The 19,861-nt window shown below is 51.4% G+C and overlaps 2 protein-coding genes and 1 pseudogene across 3 annotated transcripts in view; all 3 read right to left on the bottom strand.

Annotated features, from left to right (window-relative positions):
* Window positions 1–645: 645 nt before the first annotated feature.
* LOC126493308 (band 4.1-like protein 5) lies at window positions 646–1,981 on the bottom strand (annotated as a pseudogene).
* Window positions 1,982–11,727: 9,746 nt separating this feature from the next.
* On the bottom strand, window positions 11,728–13,131 carry Kcnj11 (potassium inwardly rectifying channel subfamily J member 11). Its single transcript, XM_050130266.1, has one exon. It carries the CDS (start codon window positions 12,898–12,900, stop codon window positions 11,728–11,730), a length of 1,173 nt encoding a protein of 390 aa, XP_049986223.1. The 5' UTR covers window positions 12,901–13,131.
* Window positions 13,132–16,896: 3,765 nt separating this feature from the next.
* The window catches only part of Abcc8 (ATP binding cassette subfamily C member 8), a 69,135-nt gene continuing 66,170 nt past the window's right edge, over window positions 16,897–19,861 (bottom strand). For both annotated transcript variants that reach the window (XM_050130270.1, XM_050130269.1), the window contains exons 34-39: window positions 19,457–19,535; window positions 19,143–19,251; window positions 18,826–18,929; window positions 18,051–18,184; window positions 17,736–17,798; window positions 16,897–17,055 (exon numbers count right to left, since the gene is read on the bottom strand). In XM_050130270.1, the coding sequence (XP_049986227.1) occupies window positions 16,918–17,055; window positions 17,736–17,798; window positions 18,051–18,184; window positions 18,826–18,929; window positions 19,143–19,251; window positions 19,457–19,535 (627 nt within the window). In that variant the 3' untranslated portion in view covers window positions 16,897–16,917. The remainder of the gene's footprint in view (window positions 17,056–17,735; window positions 17,799–18,050; window positions 18,185–18,825; window positions 18,930–19,142; window positions 19,252–19,456; window positions 19,536–19,861) is intronic.

Below are 19,861 nucleotides of genomic sequence, written 5' to 3' on the forward strand. Positions count from 1 at the left end.
TTGCTCTTCTGAAGAGCCAATTAGGCTTTGTCTTTCTCTCTCTCCCCCTTCTCTCAGTCTCTCTCCCTTCCCTCCCTTTTACTCTCCTCTCAATAACCTCCACACTCAAACTTTATCTGCATGGCGTATTTGTCTCCGCCCACATGGTGCTTACCTGCCATGGGACCTGCCAGGGACCCTCTCACACCATAAATCATAACATAGGTCACTCTAGAAAGCAGTGTATCACTGAAGGCCGATGCGCCGTGACTGAACACCCTTTAGGTGTGCTTTGTATGTCTTGTTCTTTGAAATTCTGTTTACTTAGATGGCACGTGGTAGGATGCCAACTGACACTTTACCGTTGACACAAACCTCCTGAGAGATATTCTAAGTGATGTGCTAAATGCTAAGATTAGGGAAACCCTTCCCAAGGTCATAGTGGCACGTGCACCCTTTCAACACAACATCTGTCATCGTCAATGTCAGCTTGCAGCTTCTCTTCACTTCCACAGAAGTCATCCACAGCTTTGTGTAACCAGTGACTCAGTATGAATTAAATTCTCTCCAGCACTTCTAATGGAATCAGTTCTCTAGAAATGCCACAAACTACATGGCCAACCTGAATGGCAGAGTTCCACAGCCTAAAAAGGCGTAACTCTTATCTCAGTCATGACCAGGAAAATGAGCATCTTGATGGTCTCCAGCACTCCTCACGCTGTGCTCAGGTACAAAGTCAGCGTAGCTTCTGTGCACAGTCCAGAGTAGTGGCACAATCTTTGTGTTCCCCTGGCTTCCACCACGCCGACGGTGCTCACTGGGAGCAGAGAGCCATTTCCTGTTGTGTTAGTCTGCAGCAGAATTCTGTGGAGGTGCTCTCCCGCCACCGGCAGAGGATCAGAGGATGAGGGAGGAGTCAGGAGACGTCGCACCCCAAGTTTGCTGGGAGTCATTATCACAGTGGGTTGAAGCAGTCTGCACACTGAGATCATCAGGGTCTCTTGTGCTTGCTGTCCTCTGTAGGCAATCTCGGCAGCACCGCTTGCTGGCCTTCTGTCAAAGGGGGTCGACCTTCTTGCTTTGTTAGTTTTGTGGTCTGATACTGTCTTTTCCATTACATCTAAATCGTGATCCTGGTCAGATGAATCTTGATTGATGTGAACTCTTTTGAACAGGTCCTCAGAAGCAGCAAAAGAAGGCATAGTCCTCCACAATGCATTTCTGTAAGGGTTTTCAGGCTTTTGGATGATCTAAAGACAAAGGCTTGTTCTTGCTCCATGTCCTGGTCTTCATCTTCCGTGACCACTGGAGTTAATTTATTCCTAAAATCTAATCTGATTATCTTGGGCCAGAAAAATAAGCTGATTTTGGTCTCTCCTTCAAAAACAAGGACTCCTGTTGGGGTTAGTTCCAAGCCATAATCATTCCCATCTCTAGCCTTGACCACGTGTGTATCAACTTGATACACTTCTAGCTGTTGACTTTATTCAGATAATTGGTTTCAGTTTGTGCTGGTGTCTGACCTCTGTATTCCTCCCATCTCTCAAAAAGTAGCCAGTTCCATCTCTTCAGTCCTGATCTCGGAGGTGAGTCCAGGACTGTGTCCTGTACATTCATCGTCACCAAGTACAGCTTGCAGGTCATAAGCTGCCAACAGAACTGTTGTATCAAAGGGAGACTAATTTCCCACTGAGAATATCTTGTTTTAACTGAATAACAATTAAATACCAGTTAGCTCTTCATGAAGATTATCTGGTTCCAAGAAATAAAACTTAAAGATGAAGACAATAGGGTGAACCAATTTTTGCTTGCTTTTTGTACCATCCAACCAATGTGCTACTTGGGCTGAATCCATGAACCTCAGACCAAAATAGTCACTTTCCATCGATTCAGGTGATACATAATTTGACCCAACAGCTCTTTCCCTTTGGCCTTTTTTTTTTGTCAAGTCCACACTAGCCAGAAGAGACGCCCTGCATGTGATGATGGACTTGGCATCTCCAGCGGCAAGAGTGTAGGTGCGGTGCTCTGTGCCTCTCAGTGTCGCTTCTCGGTGTGTTTGCACATAGGCCGGTGGCCAGGAAGCTCAGCTCTGCCACTGTACTGGGGGGGGGGGTGAAGACCATGTAGCAACAGAATGGCTGGCATTTGACACCTGGGAGAGATGTCCAGCTGGCCTGAGGGGAGGACGGATCTGGATCTCAAGAGACACTGAGAATCCCCTGGAGGCACTTTCTTAATTGAGGTTCCTTCCTTTCCAATGACTTTAGCTAGTGAAAAGCTGACACAAGACTGTTCAGCACAGCCTTTGTCTTACCTTCAAGAGAATTGTCCAGGTGAGGCTCCACCCAGGTGAAGTAAGCCTTCATTGACCCAGAATTCCAGATCTCACAAAGCAGCAATGTACCCATTCGCAAACATCCAGTCCTGTGAATTCCCAAACTTAAAGACCCAGAAGGCGAGAGGCACAGTTTCTTTTTTTTTATTTAATTAATTTTATTATAATTTTTAAGTCAGGTTTCCCTTTAGATGTTAATTTATTTATTATTTTATTTTATTTATTTATTAATTATTTATTAAAGATTTCTGCCTCCTCCCCGCCACTGCCTCCCATTTCCCTCCCCCTCCCCCGGTCAACTCTCCCTCCCTCGTCAGCCCAAAGAGCAATCAGGGTTCCCTGCCCTGTGGGAAGTCCAAGGACCACCCACCTCCATCCAGGTCTAGTAAGGTGAGCATCCAAACTGCCTAAGCTCCCACTATCCTGAGTGAGGTAAGCCAGACCCAAAAAGAGGAGCATGGGATGTTCTCACTCATATTTGGTTTCTAGCCATAAATAAAGGACATTGAGCCTATAAGTCGTGATCCTAGAGAAGCTAAATAAGAAGGTGAACCCAAAGAAAAACATATAGGCATCCTCCTGAATATTAACCTTCATCAGGCAATGAAAGGAGACAGAGACAGAGAGGCACAGTTTCTACTGACTCTGTGGTGGAGAGGTTTCAGGGCTGGGTTATCCCCCAGCATACTTTTCTGGCTCATAGAAAAGTCTAACAAACACTGCTTCTAGGTTAGAAGCATTTCATCAGCTCTGTGGGGAAGCCAGAGGTATCTGTTCTTCCCCCATTGTTCAGTCCCCTTGAACTCAATGTCACAATCCCCTTAGCAATGCAGGGAAAGCCCAAGACTGGGTATTGGGATCTGATTGGAGCCACAGTTGAGGGAAGTGCTCCCCAGAGAAGTACAATGTGGATCCCAGACAGCACTAGCAATGGCCATTTCCCAGGGGACCTACAGTGCTGTCTTCAGGTGGAGAATTCAGAAGCATGGCAGAAATCATGAGCCTACTCTGTGATTCTTTCTGTATCTTTTCTTTTTCTTTCCTTTTCACACACGAGCAGACACAAGGACAGAGCAAGGCTAGGAGAACTGGACATCTATTCCTGAGAACTTGTTTTTTGCTGCATTTTATGGAACTGGGGCCACTTTAAAGCAGAAAATGTATAGAAACAGAAATCTGCCTATGTTTCTTATCTGGTCTGGTCACAGAACAAGTTAGACAATGGAGCAGTTTGGCCTAATATGGAAACTGGGACTATAACAGAATTTTATACCTGGAGGGGTTCTGCACAGAGGTGGGGAAGGATCTCCAATCTTTTTCTTCTTTTAGATGAATCCGTTCTTGTTGTTGAGAGTATCAGTTCAATCACAACATTTTTCCCTTCCCTCCCTCTGAAGGGTCTGCAGGTCTCAGTATTCAGATCCTGATGTTGCTGTGATGAACCCCACTGGGGATAGCTTGTAGGATTTGCTAGCCTCATTGAATGAATGTACAATGATTCCTCTAACTTAGTCCTCGTTTGGAATGTTCCAATCAGTATTTATATATGTTTACTTTAAATGTCTTAAAATCATAAAAATTCATAAATTTGCTGTAATTTCCTTTTTCTTTTTCTGATGGTGCTGGGGATTGGCGCAGGGCCCTGCCCACAGCTGGTAGATGCTCAATCACTAAGATTTAGCTCCTGTGCACAGCAGGCAGGTACTCAACCAGTAAGCTTTAGCTCCAACTTCTGGAATTTTCTGAAGCAAAGGACAAATTTGAAGACAGCACAAGACTACAGTTCACAATTGCGAACAAAGCAATTCCAGGCCCGAGGGCCTGAGAACTTGTCACAGAGAAAGATTGCGTTCCCAGCATTCCCAGGGGCAGCCATGCAGCTCACTGCTTTCCCCTTTCCCAGGGAGTGCAGACTTGTCTGCATCCCATGCCAACACAACATGGGACAGAGACACCGAGGGCACAGGGTGGAAGCTTGGCCATACTGCAGAGAAGGGACAGTGTCAGTTAATTTTCTTTCCTAATACCACCCCTTCCTGCCTGACTCTCCAGGTCTCAGGGACAGGGCCTAGAACACAGAAGTTCTAGGGGGAAAGGGAGGTGGGCCAGCCTCACAGGGAGATGTGTCCTGCATGGATGGGACTATGACCCACAAAGGCATAACTTGGGAATGTGGGCTCATGTGATAACGGGTGTTTACAAATGTGATTAAATGAAGGATTCAGACTCATCTTAAGAGCAGCCATCCCGCCATCCCCTGCGCCATCAATCCTTTAACCTGGCTCCACTGACGAGCACCTTGTGTGCTCCTAAGGTGACTGTGTTGAATACTGTAGTAGATAGGGGTGGGGGATAGGGCGTAGATATTCTTAGAGTGACTTGAGTTCTGTTGAATGTATATCCAGGGACTGCACAGCAGGCTCCTACGGTACTTCTGCTTTTAGTTTGTCTGTCTGTCTGTTTGTTTTTAAAGAAATCTCATACAGATTTCCACAATGGTTGTACCACATTTCTACCCACTAACTTCAACATTTCCTTCCTTCCTTCCTTTGTTTCTTTCTTCCTTCCTTCCCTCCTTCCTTCCTTCCTTCCTGTTCCCCTCTCCACCTTCTTTCTTTTTGTTTCTTGAGATAGGGTGACATGTAGCACAGACTGGCTTCAAGCTTGTTACACAGCTGAAAATGGCTTGGAACTCTTGATCCACCTCCCAAACACTGGGATTGCATGGTGTGCTACTGTATTAGTCAAATGAAGACCTTCTGCATTACTCAAATTCCCCAGGTCAGTTGGATAACAGAACTTATAGAATGAGTCTCTCTCTCTCCATATAAATTTGAATATATATGAATGTGTGTGTGTGTGTGTGTGTGTGAATGAATGAATAAAGGAGATTTATTAGAATGGCTTACAGGCTGTGGTCCAGCTAATCTAACAATGGCTGCCTAAGAATAGAAGATCCAAGAATCCAGTAGTTCTCCAGTCCACAAGGCTAGATGCCTCATCTGGTCTTCGGATACACTGTCATCCCGAAGAAGCAGGCTCTCTTGCCAGTGCAAGAATGGACTTGCTACCGAGGCAAATGCAAGCAGGCCCAGAGCAATGTTTCCTTTTCTTGTGTCCTTAAACAGGCTCCCAGAAGATGGGGTGGCCCACATTAGAGGTGGGTCATCCAGCTCCAAAGATCTGGGTAAAAGGCGTGTCTTCCCTTCTCAGAGGTCCTGATTAGAATGCATCTCCAAATGAGGCAAACGTCCCTCACAGGTGTACCCCTCCATTTGGGGTTTTAGTTAATTCAGATGCAGTCAAGTTGACAACCAAGACTAGCCACCATGCTTCAGAGCCTGGTGACAACCATTGTGCCCAAGATGGGGCAAGATGTGATCTTGGTTATTTAACTGCATTTTCCTGACAGGAACATGTTGAATCTTTTCCCGTATATTAGATTCTTACATTACACTTATTTATATATACATATGACTGTGCACATATTATGGCATGCATGTGAAGGCCACTTGAAGGAGTTGGCATTCACCTCCCACCAGATGGGTCATAAGGACCAAACTCAAGTTGTGAGCCTTGGCGGCAGGTGCCATTATCCACCGACTCCTAACACTGGCCCCATTTTTCTTATATATTGGTGATTTGTGATTTTGTTGTTGATGTTATTTGGGTCTTGGGATGCAGCCTCACCCTGCTACCCAGGCTAGCCTTAATCCTACAGTAATCTTCCCGCTTCAGCCTCCGAGTGCTGCGATTGCAGTCATGAGCCACACGCCTGCCGTGTACCACATTTGAGAACTGGTAATTCTGTTTATGTGCACATCATTGAAAGGAGTGCTTGTTCTGCTTATCCCTCTGGGTTCTTCATATGGTCTATATGTTAATCCCCTGTCAGATGACTGGCTTCAAATATCCCCTCATTCTGCAGGCTGTCTTCACAGTGTTGCTTCCTTTGCTACGCAGAAGGCTTTCAGCTCGCTACACTTGGCTTCCCAGTTATTGGTGTTCACAAGGCACTGGAGTCTTTCCAGACTATTCCGCTCTCTTGCTTTCCGCTAGGCATTTCAGTCCCCCACATCTTACATTAAAGTCTTCTTGTGAGTTGTGTTTGTGCAACGTGAGAGACAGAGATGGGGACGCTCCTTTCTTCTCATAAGGATATCCAGTTTCCCCACATCGTGTGTTGCAGAGTCTGTCTTTTCTTCTGCATATATTTGTGGTGCCTTGTTGAGAATCAGGTACTATGGTTGTGTGGGCTTTTTTTCATGGCCCTCTCTCTAGTTCCATCTCAGTGTGCCAATAGCGTGCTGGCTTTGTTACTATGGCTGTACAGTGCAATGTAAAATCAGATATTATGACTCCCCTGGGATTTCTCTTTTGGTCAGGATTGTTTTGGCTTTTCTGGGTCTTTAGTACTTCCTTATGAATGTCAAGATAATTTTTTTTCTAAGAAATACTTATTTTATTGAGCCTCTGTTAGGTTTGCTTGTTACATAGCAAAAACTGACTGATACAGTTCTCAGGAAGCTGACTGTTACCAAGAGCAATGTGATAGAGGCAGGCAAAGCTGCAAGGTCCCTGCTGAGAGAGTGTCTGCCCTGGGTACTGGAGTCAGCTGACATCGTTCCAAGGAGCCAGGCAGCATTTTAGCTAATGTTCTCTTTCTGAATAGCTCCAGCCTGACTGAGCACAACAGGAGGTCCCTGTTGGGGCAGTGTCTCTCTCCAAGAGATTGAGGCTCTTCCTACTCAACCTCTCCTGGTTCCTTCCTCCTCTCCATTCACCAGCCTGTACCGTGAGCAGAAAGCCTCCCTCCCGCTTGCTCTGCTCTGTATCTTCCAAAGAATCACCCCTGAAGCACTTGTACTTCTGACTCTACCTTTGTGGCTGCTTCACCGAGGCCCCAGTGACACAACAAAGACTGAAGGACTCCACGGAAGACTCGGCTCGTTTTTGACTGCCTCAAGGTGGACAGTGGTAGCTTTTATCCGAAGATGGTGGAGAACAGATTCTTAGCTGATTTCAAATTGCTCTCTGGGTGGCCTTTCTTGATGACCCATAATAGGCCATGAAGGCACACTGTAGAGTAAGGGATTCTACAGTAAGATGATTTGCATGCTACCCCCAAGACAGATGGGAAACTACGGGCATAGCAGGAAGTGGACCCCAAGCAAACTGTCCTAATAGTGTATGGTGTTTGTTTCTCTCTTAGTTACCATGAAATATCTCACCTCCTCCTCCAGTGATAATGTCATCTGACCAAATGGAGACAAAGAGCAGGCAGGTAGAGCTCCCCCGATTCTGGTTGGCTCTGACTGCAGGACAAGGGTCTGGGAGTTCGAGGCGCGCTTGCATTGCAGCAAGTGAGATGGCTTCAGGGTGGGGAGGCTCAGAGCTAACACAAGAGAGTTAACCTTGTGCCAGCGGTGGAAGAGAGCTGCTGGTGCTGACCTGTACAGGCCGAGCCTTGAGTGAGCCGTGGGGCACAGATACACTTGAATCCCATGGTCTCTGGGAGGTGCTGAGTCAGGCCGCACTTCAGAGGGAGAGTTTATTAGGGGGGATTATTAATGCCGTAGGCAGACAGACGGCCTAGGGAGGAGGAAGAGACAAAGTGGAACTCCTCTCTCTTATTTCTGAGAAACGAACAAGGTCCCATGTCACGTAAGTAGCCCGTAGGATGTAGTTGCAGGCTATTTGTCCCTAGCTGCTGTGTGGTTGAGGAAGGATTTATTTAATGTGTGTCCTTCATGTGTGATGGTCACCACAGCCCTCGGCTTCTAGGGGAACCCAGCACACTTCTTTTGAGGAAGTCAGAACTAAGGCATGTGGTGGCACTTGTCAGATCTCTGAGGCCGTGAGGATTACAGAGGCACGTGCTATCTGTGACAACATGGAGGCTGAAATGGGTGGGGCCTGACTCAGGATCCAACATTCGGTTCATTACCACCAGGACCTAGAAAGAATCAAGGTGAGGTGACAGATCACACCCTGACTCACATCACTTCAGAACTGGGCCTGCCAAGAGTGGGGGCAGAATGGAGCATAGTAGGACCCATTTCCCTTCCTGTGAGCGTATGCAGTGCCCCAGGCAGGTGGGCCCGGGAGAGAGGCTGCCAGTCTAGATCCCTGCGCTGGTCTCTGGCTCTGCTCTTACTGTTCTTCCTCTCCCGCTCTCCTTTGGAGCAGGAATAGACCTGTCGTTCTTCAGACCCACAGCAGTCTGGGGATGTGAGGACATGGCGGATGTGCAGAATTCACGTCATCTTCCTCAGTCACCTGCATGCATTGATAACTCAAGCTGTACGATTTTAAGACTTTGGAAGGGGACACTGAGACCTGTGGGGAGACAGGGATGCCTGCCCCTGGTGACAAGAAGCTGCCCAGGGAAGATGTCAGGAAGGAACCCAGATGAATGACAAATCTGTAAAGAGGCCACCTGCAGGGGGAGAGAGGGTGCTGTGTGAGCTTGGGTGTCATCTCAGAAGGGACACCCACTGGAGTTGTCCATCCCCAGGTGTCAGACCCGAATGGGTTTCCAGTTTACTTTGCCTGTTCATTTCCAGACCAACAAACAGTCCCTGAGGAGAAGAGAGCAGCGTGGCTCTCCTCCCCTGTGCAACTCAGACCTGATGCTCTGGAAATGGCACTCACATGCTGAGTTGGCGACCGAGCGGTGGTGTGTGTCCCGCCCCAGGCTGCACTATCGCTGCTTGACTTCTCACACAGTGGACTTAAAGGCAAGTGCAGCATAGGCAGTGAGGACCCTGTGCTGGCTGGGCACTTTGGGCATGACTGAGACTGTCACTTAACAGAGTGGTCTGCAGCCACTCTCAAATAAGGGAGCTCCAGGCTCCCCTGAGCACATTTCCCCTCTATTCTTAGCTAGCAATACTGACTGGCCAACTCTTCAAGACTTGAGTTTTCTAGTTTCTATCTGAGCTAAACTTTCAGGCTTGGGATCTCTAATAGTGGAAATCAATTCCAGCAGCCCAGATTTTCTGGTTTTGTGTAGGTCTTCTCTGTAGCCAGCAGGTGGCACCATAACCTCATTTCTACAGGCTTCAGGCTGTCTTATCAGGGAGATGGAAGGAAGGTTATTTGGAAGGGCCACCTATTCAGCAGATTTTGCATGTGACTCTAGCTCCTCCCTGTGGCTTTAGGCATAACTAGACTAGAGTCCCAGTCCAGTCAGAGGCTACACCTGATTTATAGATCCCAGCCCTGAGAGGGCTTTTTTTTTTTTTAACCCTTTCTCTCTAAACTGGAAAAAGCTAATTCTGCTAAGGGGGAATCAGCACTGGGGACTGTGTGTGAAGGAAGAGGGCAAGGAGAGGATAGTTCAGAGGTCAGATTGGTAGCAGCAACTTCCTGGCTCACTCATCCCTGCCGCTGGAGTATTCTGAGGCAGCTCCTCCCTGGCTAGGAGCAGCCATCTTTAGCGTGGCTCTACCTGTAGCCCTGGGTCTTGTGCACAGCCCTCTGATCATCTACTTAGTTCCAGACGCCGACGTGGCACTGACCTGGAGGAGACACACATTTAGGGATGGGGAGGAAGACCCTTAAACACAGGCAAAGAAGATGGCCCACGTCACAGAGGAGAGAAGGGCATCTCTCTCCAGGGCTGGTCAAGACGAATCATTGGCCTGGGGTTTTTATGACTATCAGCAGAGGAGACCATCCTTGATGAGGAGATAGGGAGCTACAAAATATCCCACTCAGTAGTGAAGATCACAACTCAACCCACTTGGGTGGCTATGGAGCAGGTGACAGGCAGGCGGACAGCCGTGAGGGGGGCAGAGACAAAGACACCAGCCCTGCAGTCCAGATATGAACTGGGAGGGGCACCATGCAGGGAGTAAGACCAGGCAGAGCAACGCATCACCGAGAGGCAGTGGAAAAAAACACCTTTTTGCCGTAACATACTTTTAGTGAGCTTTCCCATTACGTGGCTAGTTCAGCAGCAATCACAAGAGTTAGCATTTATTGAATACTTGTTATGAATCGGCACTTCTGAAGCATGTTACATGTGCTTTTCCACCTGCTCCGAGTCAACTCACTGAGGTAGGGACTGTTAACATGGATGAGACAACTGAGAACAGAGTCATACACCAGGATTCAGGATTTGAGCTGAACCATACACTAATGAGCCCACACCTCACTGCCCCTCCCTGTGGGTACTTCAGCCCCCAGCAGAGTCTCAGGAGGGAGGCCAGGCCCTCACTTATGATGTCTGGTGGAGGTCAACCGGCTAAGGTGGCTAGACAGCCTGAGGTGGGAGGATGAAGCCCTCCCGAGGTCAGGGAAGTAGAGCCTGCTTTCCGGGCCTCCCTGCCAGGGCCATGTCGGGTGGCAGACGCTGGCAGGGCCCTCTTTTTTCCAGCAGCATGCCCTCTGCCTTACCACAAGAAAAGCCCCGAGTTCAGGCCGCAGGCGGGAGGCTTTATTGAGAATGGGGCAGTAGAGTTCTGGGCAAGGACACATGACCCTGCTGTGAGAACCCAGGCTCAGGTCAAGCCCAAGGGCCTTGCCTCAGGGAGCTCTCTTCCCTCCCCGCTGAACTTTCCAGTACTTCTTTTTCTAGCAAGTGAGATAAGCCATCCCTACCCACCAGCATCCTCCAGAAGCCTTGACTCACAGCTACCCGTGGGGAGCCAGGAGCAGAGTGTGCCTGGACTGCATCTTGTATGGCAGGCACAGGACCCTTCTCAGCACCCCACTTCCCAGCCTCTTGGGGTGGGGACAAAATGAGGCAGTAGGTGGGACACAAGATCTCCAGTCATTTCCCCCCTTTTTGTCCCCTTCTGGCAGCAGTGTGCCCTACTATGGAGGGCAGCCTGGGCAACCGTCCTGCCCTGCCCTGCCTGTGTGGGCCCCTCAGCGCCCACGCTCTCACACTGGCCTCCTCCTCTGACTGGCAGGATTTCTCAGCCATCACTTTTACAATGCATGAATAGGGCTGGGACCTGGCCAGGTATTTCTTAGTGGCTACAGAAACAACAGTAGACACCCAACTTGGGGGGTGGCTTTCCCCCAGTTACCTGTCTGCTTGTGGCAGGAAGAATCGTGAAGGGTCAAGAGTGGCTTTGAGACCTTAACTTCAGGAGCCCTGAACCTTCTATAGCCTCCCCAATGTTGGGCAGAAAGACAGGGGTAGAGCTGGTTCTGAGCTGGGAGGAGCAGGAACAAAAATAACCCGGTACAGGCTCCTGCTGGGGCCAGAAATAGCATAGTGACAACTGCCTTGTAACACCCTGGGCACACAGCAGCAGGGAGGCTGAGCCCAGAAGGGTCTTGTCACACAGCAGACCCTCACCTGGCCAAGGTGCTCGCACCCCATCCAGTCTACATACCATACTTTACTCTCCATGTACCCACATTAAGTGAGTGGGGGCCCGAGGGACTGCAATTTAGGACAGGGAATCCGGAGAGATGCTAAACTTGGGCTTGGCCTTCGCCACAGCCACACTGCGCTTGCGCAGAGGCCCTCGTGCCGAGGCGAGAGTCAGGGCATCCAGCAGGCTGCGGTCCTCATCAAGTTGGCGAGCTGTGCAGAGTGGTGTGGGCACTTTAACGGTGTTACCAAATTTGGAGTAGTCCACAGAATATCTGCCGTCCTCCTCGGCCACAATGGGAACAAAGCGCTGCCCCCATAGAATCTCGTCAGCTAGGTAGGAGGTGCGGGCCTGGGTGGTAATGCCTGTAGTTTCTACCACGCCTTCCAGAATGACAATGATCTCCAGGTCTTGGTGGTGGTGCAGGTCACTAGGAGCCAGGTCGTAGAGAGGGCTGTTGGAGTCGATGACGTGGTAGATGATGAGCGGGGCCACCAGGAAGATGCTGTTGCCACCCACGCCATTCTCCATGGGGATGTCCACCTGGTGGAGAGGCACGACCTCACCCTCAGGGCTGGTGGTCTTGCGCACCACCTGCATGTGGATGGTGGCGCTGATGATCATGCTCTTTCGGAGATCCCCCACGCGAAGCATGAAGCAGAGGCGGCCATGGCGCAGGGTGATCACAGCATGCTTGCTGAAGATGAGGGTTTCTGCTCTCCTATGGGCCTGAGCCGTCTTCATGAAGATGCAGCCCAGCATGATGGCGTTGATCATTAGCCCTACGATATTCTGCACAATGAGAATAAGGATGGCCAGAGGACATTCTTCTGTCACCATGCGCCCGCCGAAACCAATAGTCACCTGGACCTCGATGGAGAAGAGGAAAGCGGATGAAAAGGAGTGGATGCTTGTGACGCAGGGCACAGTGGTACCCTCTCCGGGGGCCAGGTCACCGTGGGAGAAGGCAATGAGCCACCAAACCATGGCGAAGAGCAGCCAGCTGCACAGGAAGGACATGGTGAATATGAGCAGCGTGTGGGGCCATTTGAGGTCCACCAGCGTGGTGAACACATCCTGCAGGAAGCGGCCCTGCTCTCGAATGTTCTTGTGGGCGACGTTGCAGTTGCCTTTCTTGGACACGAAGCGGGCCCTCCTCTCCCGAGCACGGTACCTGGGCTCTGTAGGGTCCTCTGCCAGCCGGGTCAGCACATATTCCTCAGGGATAATGCCCTTTCGGGACAGCATGGCTCCGTTGGCCCCAGGAAGGGGCTTCCCCCATGGGAGGCACTGCACTGACCTGGTCTATGGTCTCTTTGTGGGGTCCCCTCTTTGGGCTCTCTCCTTTTTGGGCTATCCTAAGCTTGTACCACCCTCTCTCCTGAAATGCCCCCAGCTAGGTCCTGCTTCTCTTTACACCAGCTTCAAATGCCGGCTCCACCTGCTCCTTGCTTACTGAACCCCCCAAACCAGCCTGTGCCTATCTGGCCCTGGATGCCCGCTAAGCTACCTACCACCACCCCTGAACCTCCCCTGAACTCCCTTTCCCTGGCCCAGCCTTTCTTCTCAAACCACCTCAGAACTTATCACCTCCGGGTCTCCCAGTTCACCAGCCCTCACTCGATCCCCCGCTGTTCTCTGGTCTCACCCACTCCGTCCCCTCCAGAATCCAGCTTCACTTCTTGACCCAGTCTCCCCCGCAGGTGTGTCCCCTGATTCCCCACCCCACCTCTCCCCTAGCGCCCCCTCCGCTCTCCCTCTCCCGCTCCTTCTCTAGCTCTTGTCCTCTCTGTCTCCTTGGGATCCCGCGCCCTTCGAGTCACCCCGCCACCAGCTGCGCTCAGGATCCCCTCGCTCTCCACCGCCCAGGCCCCCACTGGCTCCGTGTCGCGGCCTCCCTGGTGCCCTGCCGCCCGCCCGAGGTCCCCGCCGCTCCGTCCCCGCCCCGCCTGCCGCCGCCGCACCTGCTCCTGCTGCTCAAGCCGCGGCCACCTCCCTGCCCCCTCCCACTCCGGTGCTCACTCCCGGCCGGCTTCCCGGGCTTGTGTCTGTCTGCGAGCCGGTCTTCGGGCGCCGACCCGTGCGAGGTGGGGGTGGGAGGCTGCTGGCGGGGGGCTCCCGAGAGCAAGTGCAGACTTCGCCGCCAGGGGGCGCCAGATCGGCTCCCGAGCGGAGCACTGGGGCGGGCCTGGGCATAAGCCCCGCCCACAGAGGATTCTCGTCCCACCCTCGCCCGCTGCCATCCTCAGCCAGTCTATAGCGCTTTCTTCTAAAGACGTTCCTTTAGCGAAATTCTCTTAGTTTGGCTCAGTAGTTCCTGGAGCCCTGACTTTTATTTTCCCTAGTCCGCAGTTGGCTCTTACCTGTCTCTCACACAGCACTTGATTCCCGGGGAAAGAAGGCAGTGAGAGTAATTGATTCAATCCTGAGGCTGGGATGAGATAAAACGATAGCCTCGGGACTCCTCAACTAACTATTCTTCCATTTGGGAGTTATTCTTGATGCTACATTTGTTTGTTTTTTTGTCTGTTCACCTATTTGAGACAGGATTTCTAGTAGCCAAGGTGACGTCACACTTGCTATCTAGCAGAGGATAACCTTGAACTTCTGATCCTCCTGCCTCCACTGCCAGAGTACTAGGATTGCAGGGGCAGTGGCTACCACCCCTGAATTTTAAGAGGACTGATTCTGCCGCATTTGCTTTGTACTCTGTACGGCTTCAGCCTGATTTCTTCCCCTTTAACCATGGGTGGTGGGGGAATCTGGGTGTAAAGAGCTGGAGCACAGAGGGGGTGACTGAGGTTATTGTCAAGAAAAGAGGTTATGTTTCTCTTGCGGATGTCACTATAGAGCGCTCCCTTAAGGCTTTTGGGTCACCTGTAATACAAAGGCCTGTTTTGGGGTTCAGATCCTTTTAGACAAACCCAGCCCCCTCTGTGACTTGAGTGAGGACTTGAGGCAGGGGCTAGAGTAACAGTGGTACTGGGAATTCAGAACACCACAGAACATTTTCATATTGAGTTGGGGTCGTTCAGAAAGAGAGGGTTGTCTTCTTTCTCTCCAAATCCACCTATAGGTTGAGTGGCCCCTGTTACAAAGAGTGAGATCAATACTATACTAACTGGGCATTATACCCAAGGCAGAGAACATCAGACAAGTTGAGTAGAGACTAGGAAGTCCAAGGACACAGTTACATGGGAAATATGAGGCCACTTCAACATTTAGCCATCAAAAAAGGACCCTTGGAGAACTCCAGCAACTTTGGCCAACTTTCAGAAGTCCCTGGGGGAAAGGAGGAATCACAGGTAGGTTTGCTTGGCCCAGTACCAGGATAGGGTGGAGCAGGAGCAGGCTTTGATGGGCATATGCAAGAGTCTGTTCTGATCATAGTGACCGGATATGGCCTACATGGTGGAGAGACAGAAGTCTGAGCTGGTGGGCCATTAATTAGATCATCGCGGAAGGATTTGAACCAGGATGGCCTTGGGCATGCTCTTCCTCTGCGGCTTCCTTGGGGTGTGAGTCCTTCCCTGGCAGAGCAGAGTCCCTTAACTCCTTGTGCCTGCTCCTGGAAGTCCCGAGTGGAAGGAACTGCTGGTCCCACAGAGGCATCTTAGGGCTGGCAAGGCAGGCCCTGCCCTTCCTTCCGTATGCCCTTAGCTAATCCCGGCCCCAGGAGATAGCAGGCTGCCCAAAGGGCTCAGCCGCTCACAACCATATCCCCAAACACTGTACTTGTCCAGATCTTTCCCCCAGAAGCCTATCCCACACGCATGGCCCTAGGATTAAGGGTCTTTGATGCCTCCCTACCGCCTTATCCTGCCACACCCCACATGAACCACTTGGCACGCCCACTTCCGCTGTCACTTCTTCATGATCCCTGCCTCTCTCCACCCGTCTTTCTGATTATCTAATTTCTTCCTCTTACACCCGGCACGAAGCCTGCCTTTCCCAGGCAGCCTGCCAGGCTGAGCTCTCCTTGACTGAGTTCCTCCAGCTGGGCACTTCAGCCTTGCCGGGCTCCCTCTGGTGACTGATGAACTTTCCTTATGTTGTAGAGCTCTGGCCCTCCTGTAGTCCTGAGAGATGAACAACCCCAGGGTCTCCTAAGTCAATGAGGCAATATGCAGGCGGGATGCAAATTATAACCAAATGTATGTAAATGAGCACCTGCCATTTCTTGGTGCCAACAGGGTTGGGACAAGCTGTTGTTTTGGTCTCCTGGTGTCTAGTCCCTGGCATCTTTGAGCCACCACCTGGCTGACTTGTACAGGAACGGCTCAGGGACCACCCTTCTCCCACTTCTGAATGCTTGGGGCGGGGGGGGGGGGAGCTAGGCAGAGATAGTGGCTTGAGATCCTGGTTCAGCAAGCAGTTATTCCAGAACTCTACCAAATGAATGGGTGGGGTTGAAGGCGTGACCAGGCGAGGCCCTGAGATTCGGGTCCAGGGCTTCACTGGAGTATTGGGAAAGAACACCTCATTTTCCTCCTGATGGCTGCAGGACAGAGTGTAAGCTCAAGCTTCTACTGGCCGTCTGTCATCAGACACAAGGGAAATAGGATTCAGAAATGGAGGCACCATCCTGATGTCACACACCTGGAGAAGCATTCCTCCATTCACGTAATCACAGTGAATTCAAGTTCTTGCTTAAGCCATGTTGAGTTCCTGTTAGAGGAGATGCTGGGTGCGAGACCTCACCGTTATAACCCAGATGGGCAGTGCAGAGTCCCAGTTGGATGGCGACCTGCCCCTTTATCTGATGGGGCTGCCACTGAGTCGTTACCCTCCTTGCTGTGGACTGAAATCCATCCCTAAATTAGGATACTGCTCCCAGTTACATTCATTTGGGGCCTTGAGGAGATAATGAAGGTTCAGTGAGGTTGTGGTAGGAGCTAATCCAGTCTGACTAGTGACTTCGAGGAACAACGTCCCAGGAGAAACCAAAGAACCTTGGTCTTGACTCTCAGCCTCCAGGAAAGGGAGAGATACATTTTTTCTGCGAAAAGCCACCCAGACTGTGGCATTTTGTTACGGCAGCTGGAACTGCCTGATACAGATCAGAATTGCCTCTGTTCACATGGCATCTTCAAATCTGCTCTGTTCCAAAGGCAGGCTGATTTCTTGCACCCACGGGGTACCCGTTGCCCCTTCCACAGAGACAAGGCCTCCAGTAGCAAATAATTAATTTATTTACAAATGATTTACACTTAGAAATCCTAGGCAAGCGAGTGGGGCGTGGGGTGGCACTTTGGCACCAGCAAGTCACTTGTCCGCACGGACAAAGGAGGCAAATACGCTGTCCTTTTGGTTGAGAAGCGTCTCCGGCTTGTCAAACTCCAGGATGGCACCCCTCTTCAGGACCATCACCAGGTCTGCACTTAGGATGGTGTGCACACGATGCTGGGTGAACAGGAGGAGCTGGTGTGTGTGGTGGGCGGGACAGCCGAGGAACTCTATCCTCCCCCAGCCCGGAGGAGGCCACTATGCCTCTGCACCACCCCCACTTCTTTTTTCATGTAGCTCTGACAGACCTGAGGCTAACTATGTAGCCAAGGATAAGCTTGAACTTTTGTTCTCTATTCCTGAGTGCTCAGATCACAGTGTTAGCACCACACCCCATTTCTGCAGTGCTGGGGACTGAACCCCAGGCTTCACAGCTGCCAGGAAAGCACTCTACACAGCCTGTCTGTCTCCTGTCTGAGGCGGTGCTTCTAACCTGGGGTGGCTGTGATCCAAACCCTCTACCCTTCTCTCCTCCATGAAACCTTAGCTCGGCCCCCACCTCCCGTCTTCAAGACGTAGAGACTCCCGCTGCAGGCTCTCACTCTCAATGAGAAGCAGCCCCCAGCCTAGCTCACAGGGCTTTAGACAACAGTCTCTCTTGGAATCCAGAGAAATAGGGACAAGGCCTGAGGCAAGTAAAAGTGTAAATCTCTAGACACCCCAACATTCTGCTGTGCCCTTCTGCGAGCTCTCTGGACTCCCTGTGAGGGCTCTAGGGCCTTTCCCTGCCTACAGAAATGAGTCCACTGGTGACAGTCCCAAAGGCGAGCTTTCCGCCACACACGATGGCCCCTTACCGCAATGGTGACCACAGTGCGGTCTGCGAAGGCTGTCATCACCACTTTCTGGAGGATGTTTTCCTGTCAGGTGGAGGTAGTAGCAAGTGACTCATCTGCTCGTGGATGGCATCTAGGATGGTTCTGATTCACCCCAGCTCCTAGTTCTATGCCCATCTTCTCTCTGACTCTAGTCCCAGAGGGCTGACTAGGTTCTCAACACTCAAGGGCTGGACTTGCTTTCACCACATACCCCTTGATATGAATTAAATGTCAACTTGAGACTAGGGACCACTCTATGCCAGCTGCTCCCTAACATGCCACCCCAGGACCAACCGTAGCCATGTCGATGGAGGCAGTTGCTTCATCCATGATAAAGATGCTGGTCTTCCTCACGAAGGCCCTAGCCAGGCAGAACAGCTGCCTCTGCCCTTGGCTAAAATTCTCCCCTCCTTCTGTGATGATGGCATCTGGAGAGGCAGCACCAGGTTAGTTCTGCTGTGAATAGAGTAGCCCCATGGCTTGTGAGATGTAAGGAGCACATGTGCAGGGCCCACGGATGCGGCTGTCAGGGTGTGTGCAGGGATGATGCAGCCGATACAGCAGGCCTTCCACCTGCATGGATACAAGTGCAGTGGCCATCCTGGGGCAGTGTATTACTGACCCTGGACAATCCTGAAGCCTGGGCCAGAAGGTTGAACCAGTGATGCCAAAGCTTGTCTAGCCCCACGGTACCTACACCATGGCTCTGACTGGTCCTGAATGGGAGCAGCATCCTCCCAATAGGCTGTGTGATGCCTGTCTTTTATCTGTGTCCCCTGTGACTCCTCCCTAGGGCAGGTGGACAGGCAAAGCAGGACTAAAGATACACTGTGATATGGCGGACCTGTTATCTATCTCCCAGGGACCCTGAATGTCACGTGCTATACTCTGAGCTAGGTGAGTTATGTGACCAGAGGCAAAGTGTTTAACCTTTGAACCCAGTATGCTGAAAGGTGGGGCTACATGGTCACTGAGTTCTTAGCTAGATTCAGGGCTCCAAACTGGAGGCTCATCTTAGCCATGGGTGTGAAGTTTCCCCCGCAAACCCATCTGCGCAAGGAGCAGTCACCCAGGCCTCCTGGCAGCGCCTTCACCACCAGCTTCAGCTGGGCGATCTCCAGAGCCTCCCACAGTGTGCTATCTGAACACTTCTTCTCGGGGTCCAAGTTGAATCTGCGGGGAGGCACAGAGAGCCCTCAGGGAGCAGGGTTCTGCCTTCATCCCCAGAACAACCTAGTGCAGGAGGGGTGCACTGAGGAGCTGGCAGTGAGCTTCTGTGGGGGACCCAAAAGCGCCTGCTTAAGCCTAATGAAGGAGGCCGAGAAGGAGGCCTGCTGGAGACTCCCCATCTGTGCTCAGACATCAAGGCTGGCCCGGGGCTCTCACCTGATGGTGCCACTGAAGAGGACAGGGTCCTGCAGAATGATGGACAGGCGTGAGCGTAGTGTGTGCAGTGGCAGCTTGGCGATGTCAATGCCATCAATGATGATGCGCCCTGTATGGTGATGATGTCATAGGTCATGTGCCACCAGGGTAGGAGTGGTGCTGGGAACGGATTCAGCCTGGGAGAGGGATCCCAGCGAGGATCCCGAAAGGCAGTGACTGTCATGGGGCTTCCTCTGACATCCCAACTAGAGGCCAGGACTGAGGTCTTGCCTGGTGACTGTGGGCACACATGTGGCAGCTAACACACAAATCACCTTCAAACATATCCACCATTCGGAAAAAGGCCAGAGAAAAGGAGGACTTCCCGCTGCCTGTGCGGCCGCAGATCCCAATCTGGAAGCAGAGAAGCAGGAGCACCCTGTGGCCCTGGGGTATGCACGCGTGTGGGAGGTCACAGCACTTTGACCCTGGGGGGGGTGCACAGGTGTGGGAGGTCACAGCACTGTGGCCCTGGGGGGCGGTGCACATGTGTGGGAGGTCACAGCACTTTGACCCTGGGGGGCGGTGCACATGTGTGGGAGGTCACAGCACTTTGACCCTGGGGGGGTGCACAGTGTGGGAGGTCACAACACTGTGGCCCTGGGGGGGTGCACATGTGTGGGAGGTCACAGCACTTTGACCCTGGGGGGGTGCACAGTGTGGAAGGTCACAGCACTGTG

This window comes from Alexandromys fortis, unplaced genomic scaffold (assembly GCF_014885135.2).
Source record: "Alexandromys fortis isolate MF-2015 unplaced genomic scaffold, M_Fortis_MF-2015_v1.1 scaffold_342, whole genome shotgun sequence".
Classification (NCBI taxonomy): domain Eukaryota; kingdom Metazoa; phylum Chordata; class Mammalia; order Rodentia; family Cricetidae; genus Alexandromys; species Alexandromys fortis.

Coding starts and splice junctions, on each gene's coding strand:
- Kcnj11 (XM_050130266.1), bottom strand. CDS start 12,900: ATGCTGTCCCGAAAGGGCATTATCCCTGAGGAATATGTGCTGACCCGG.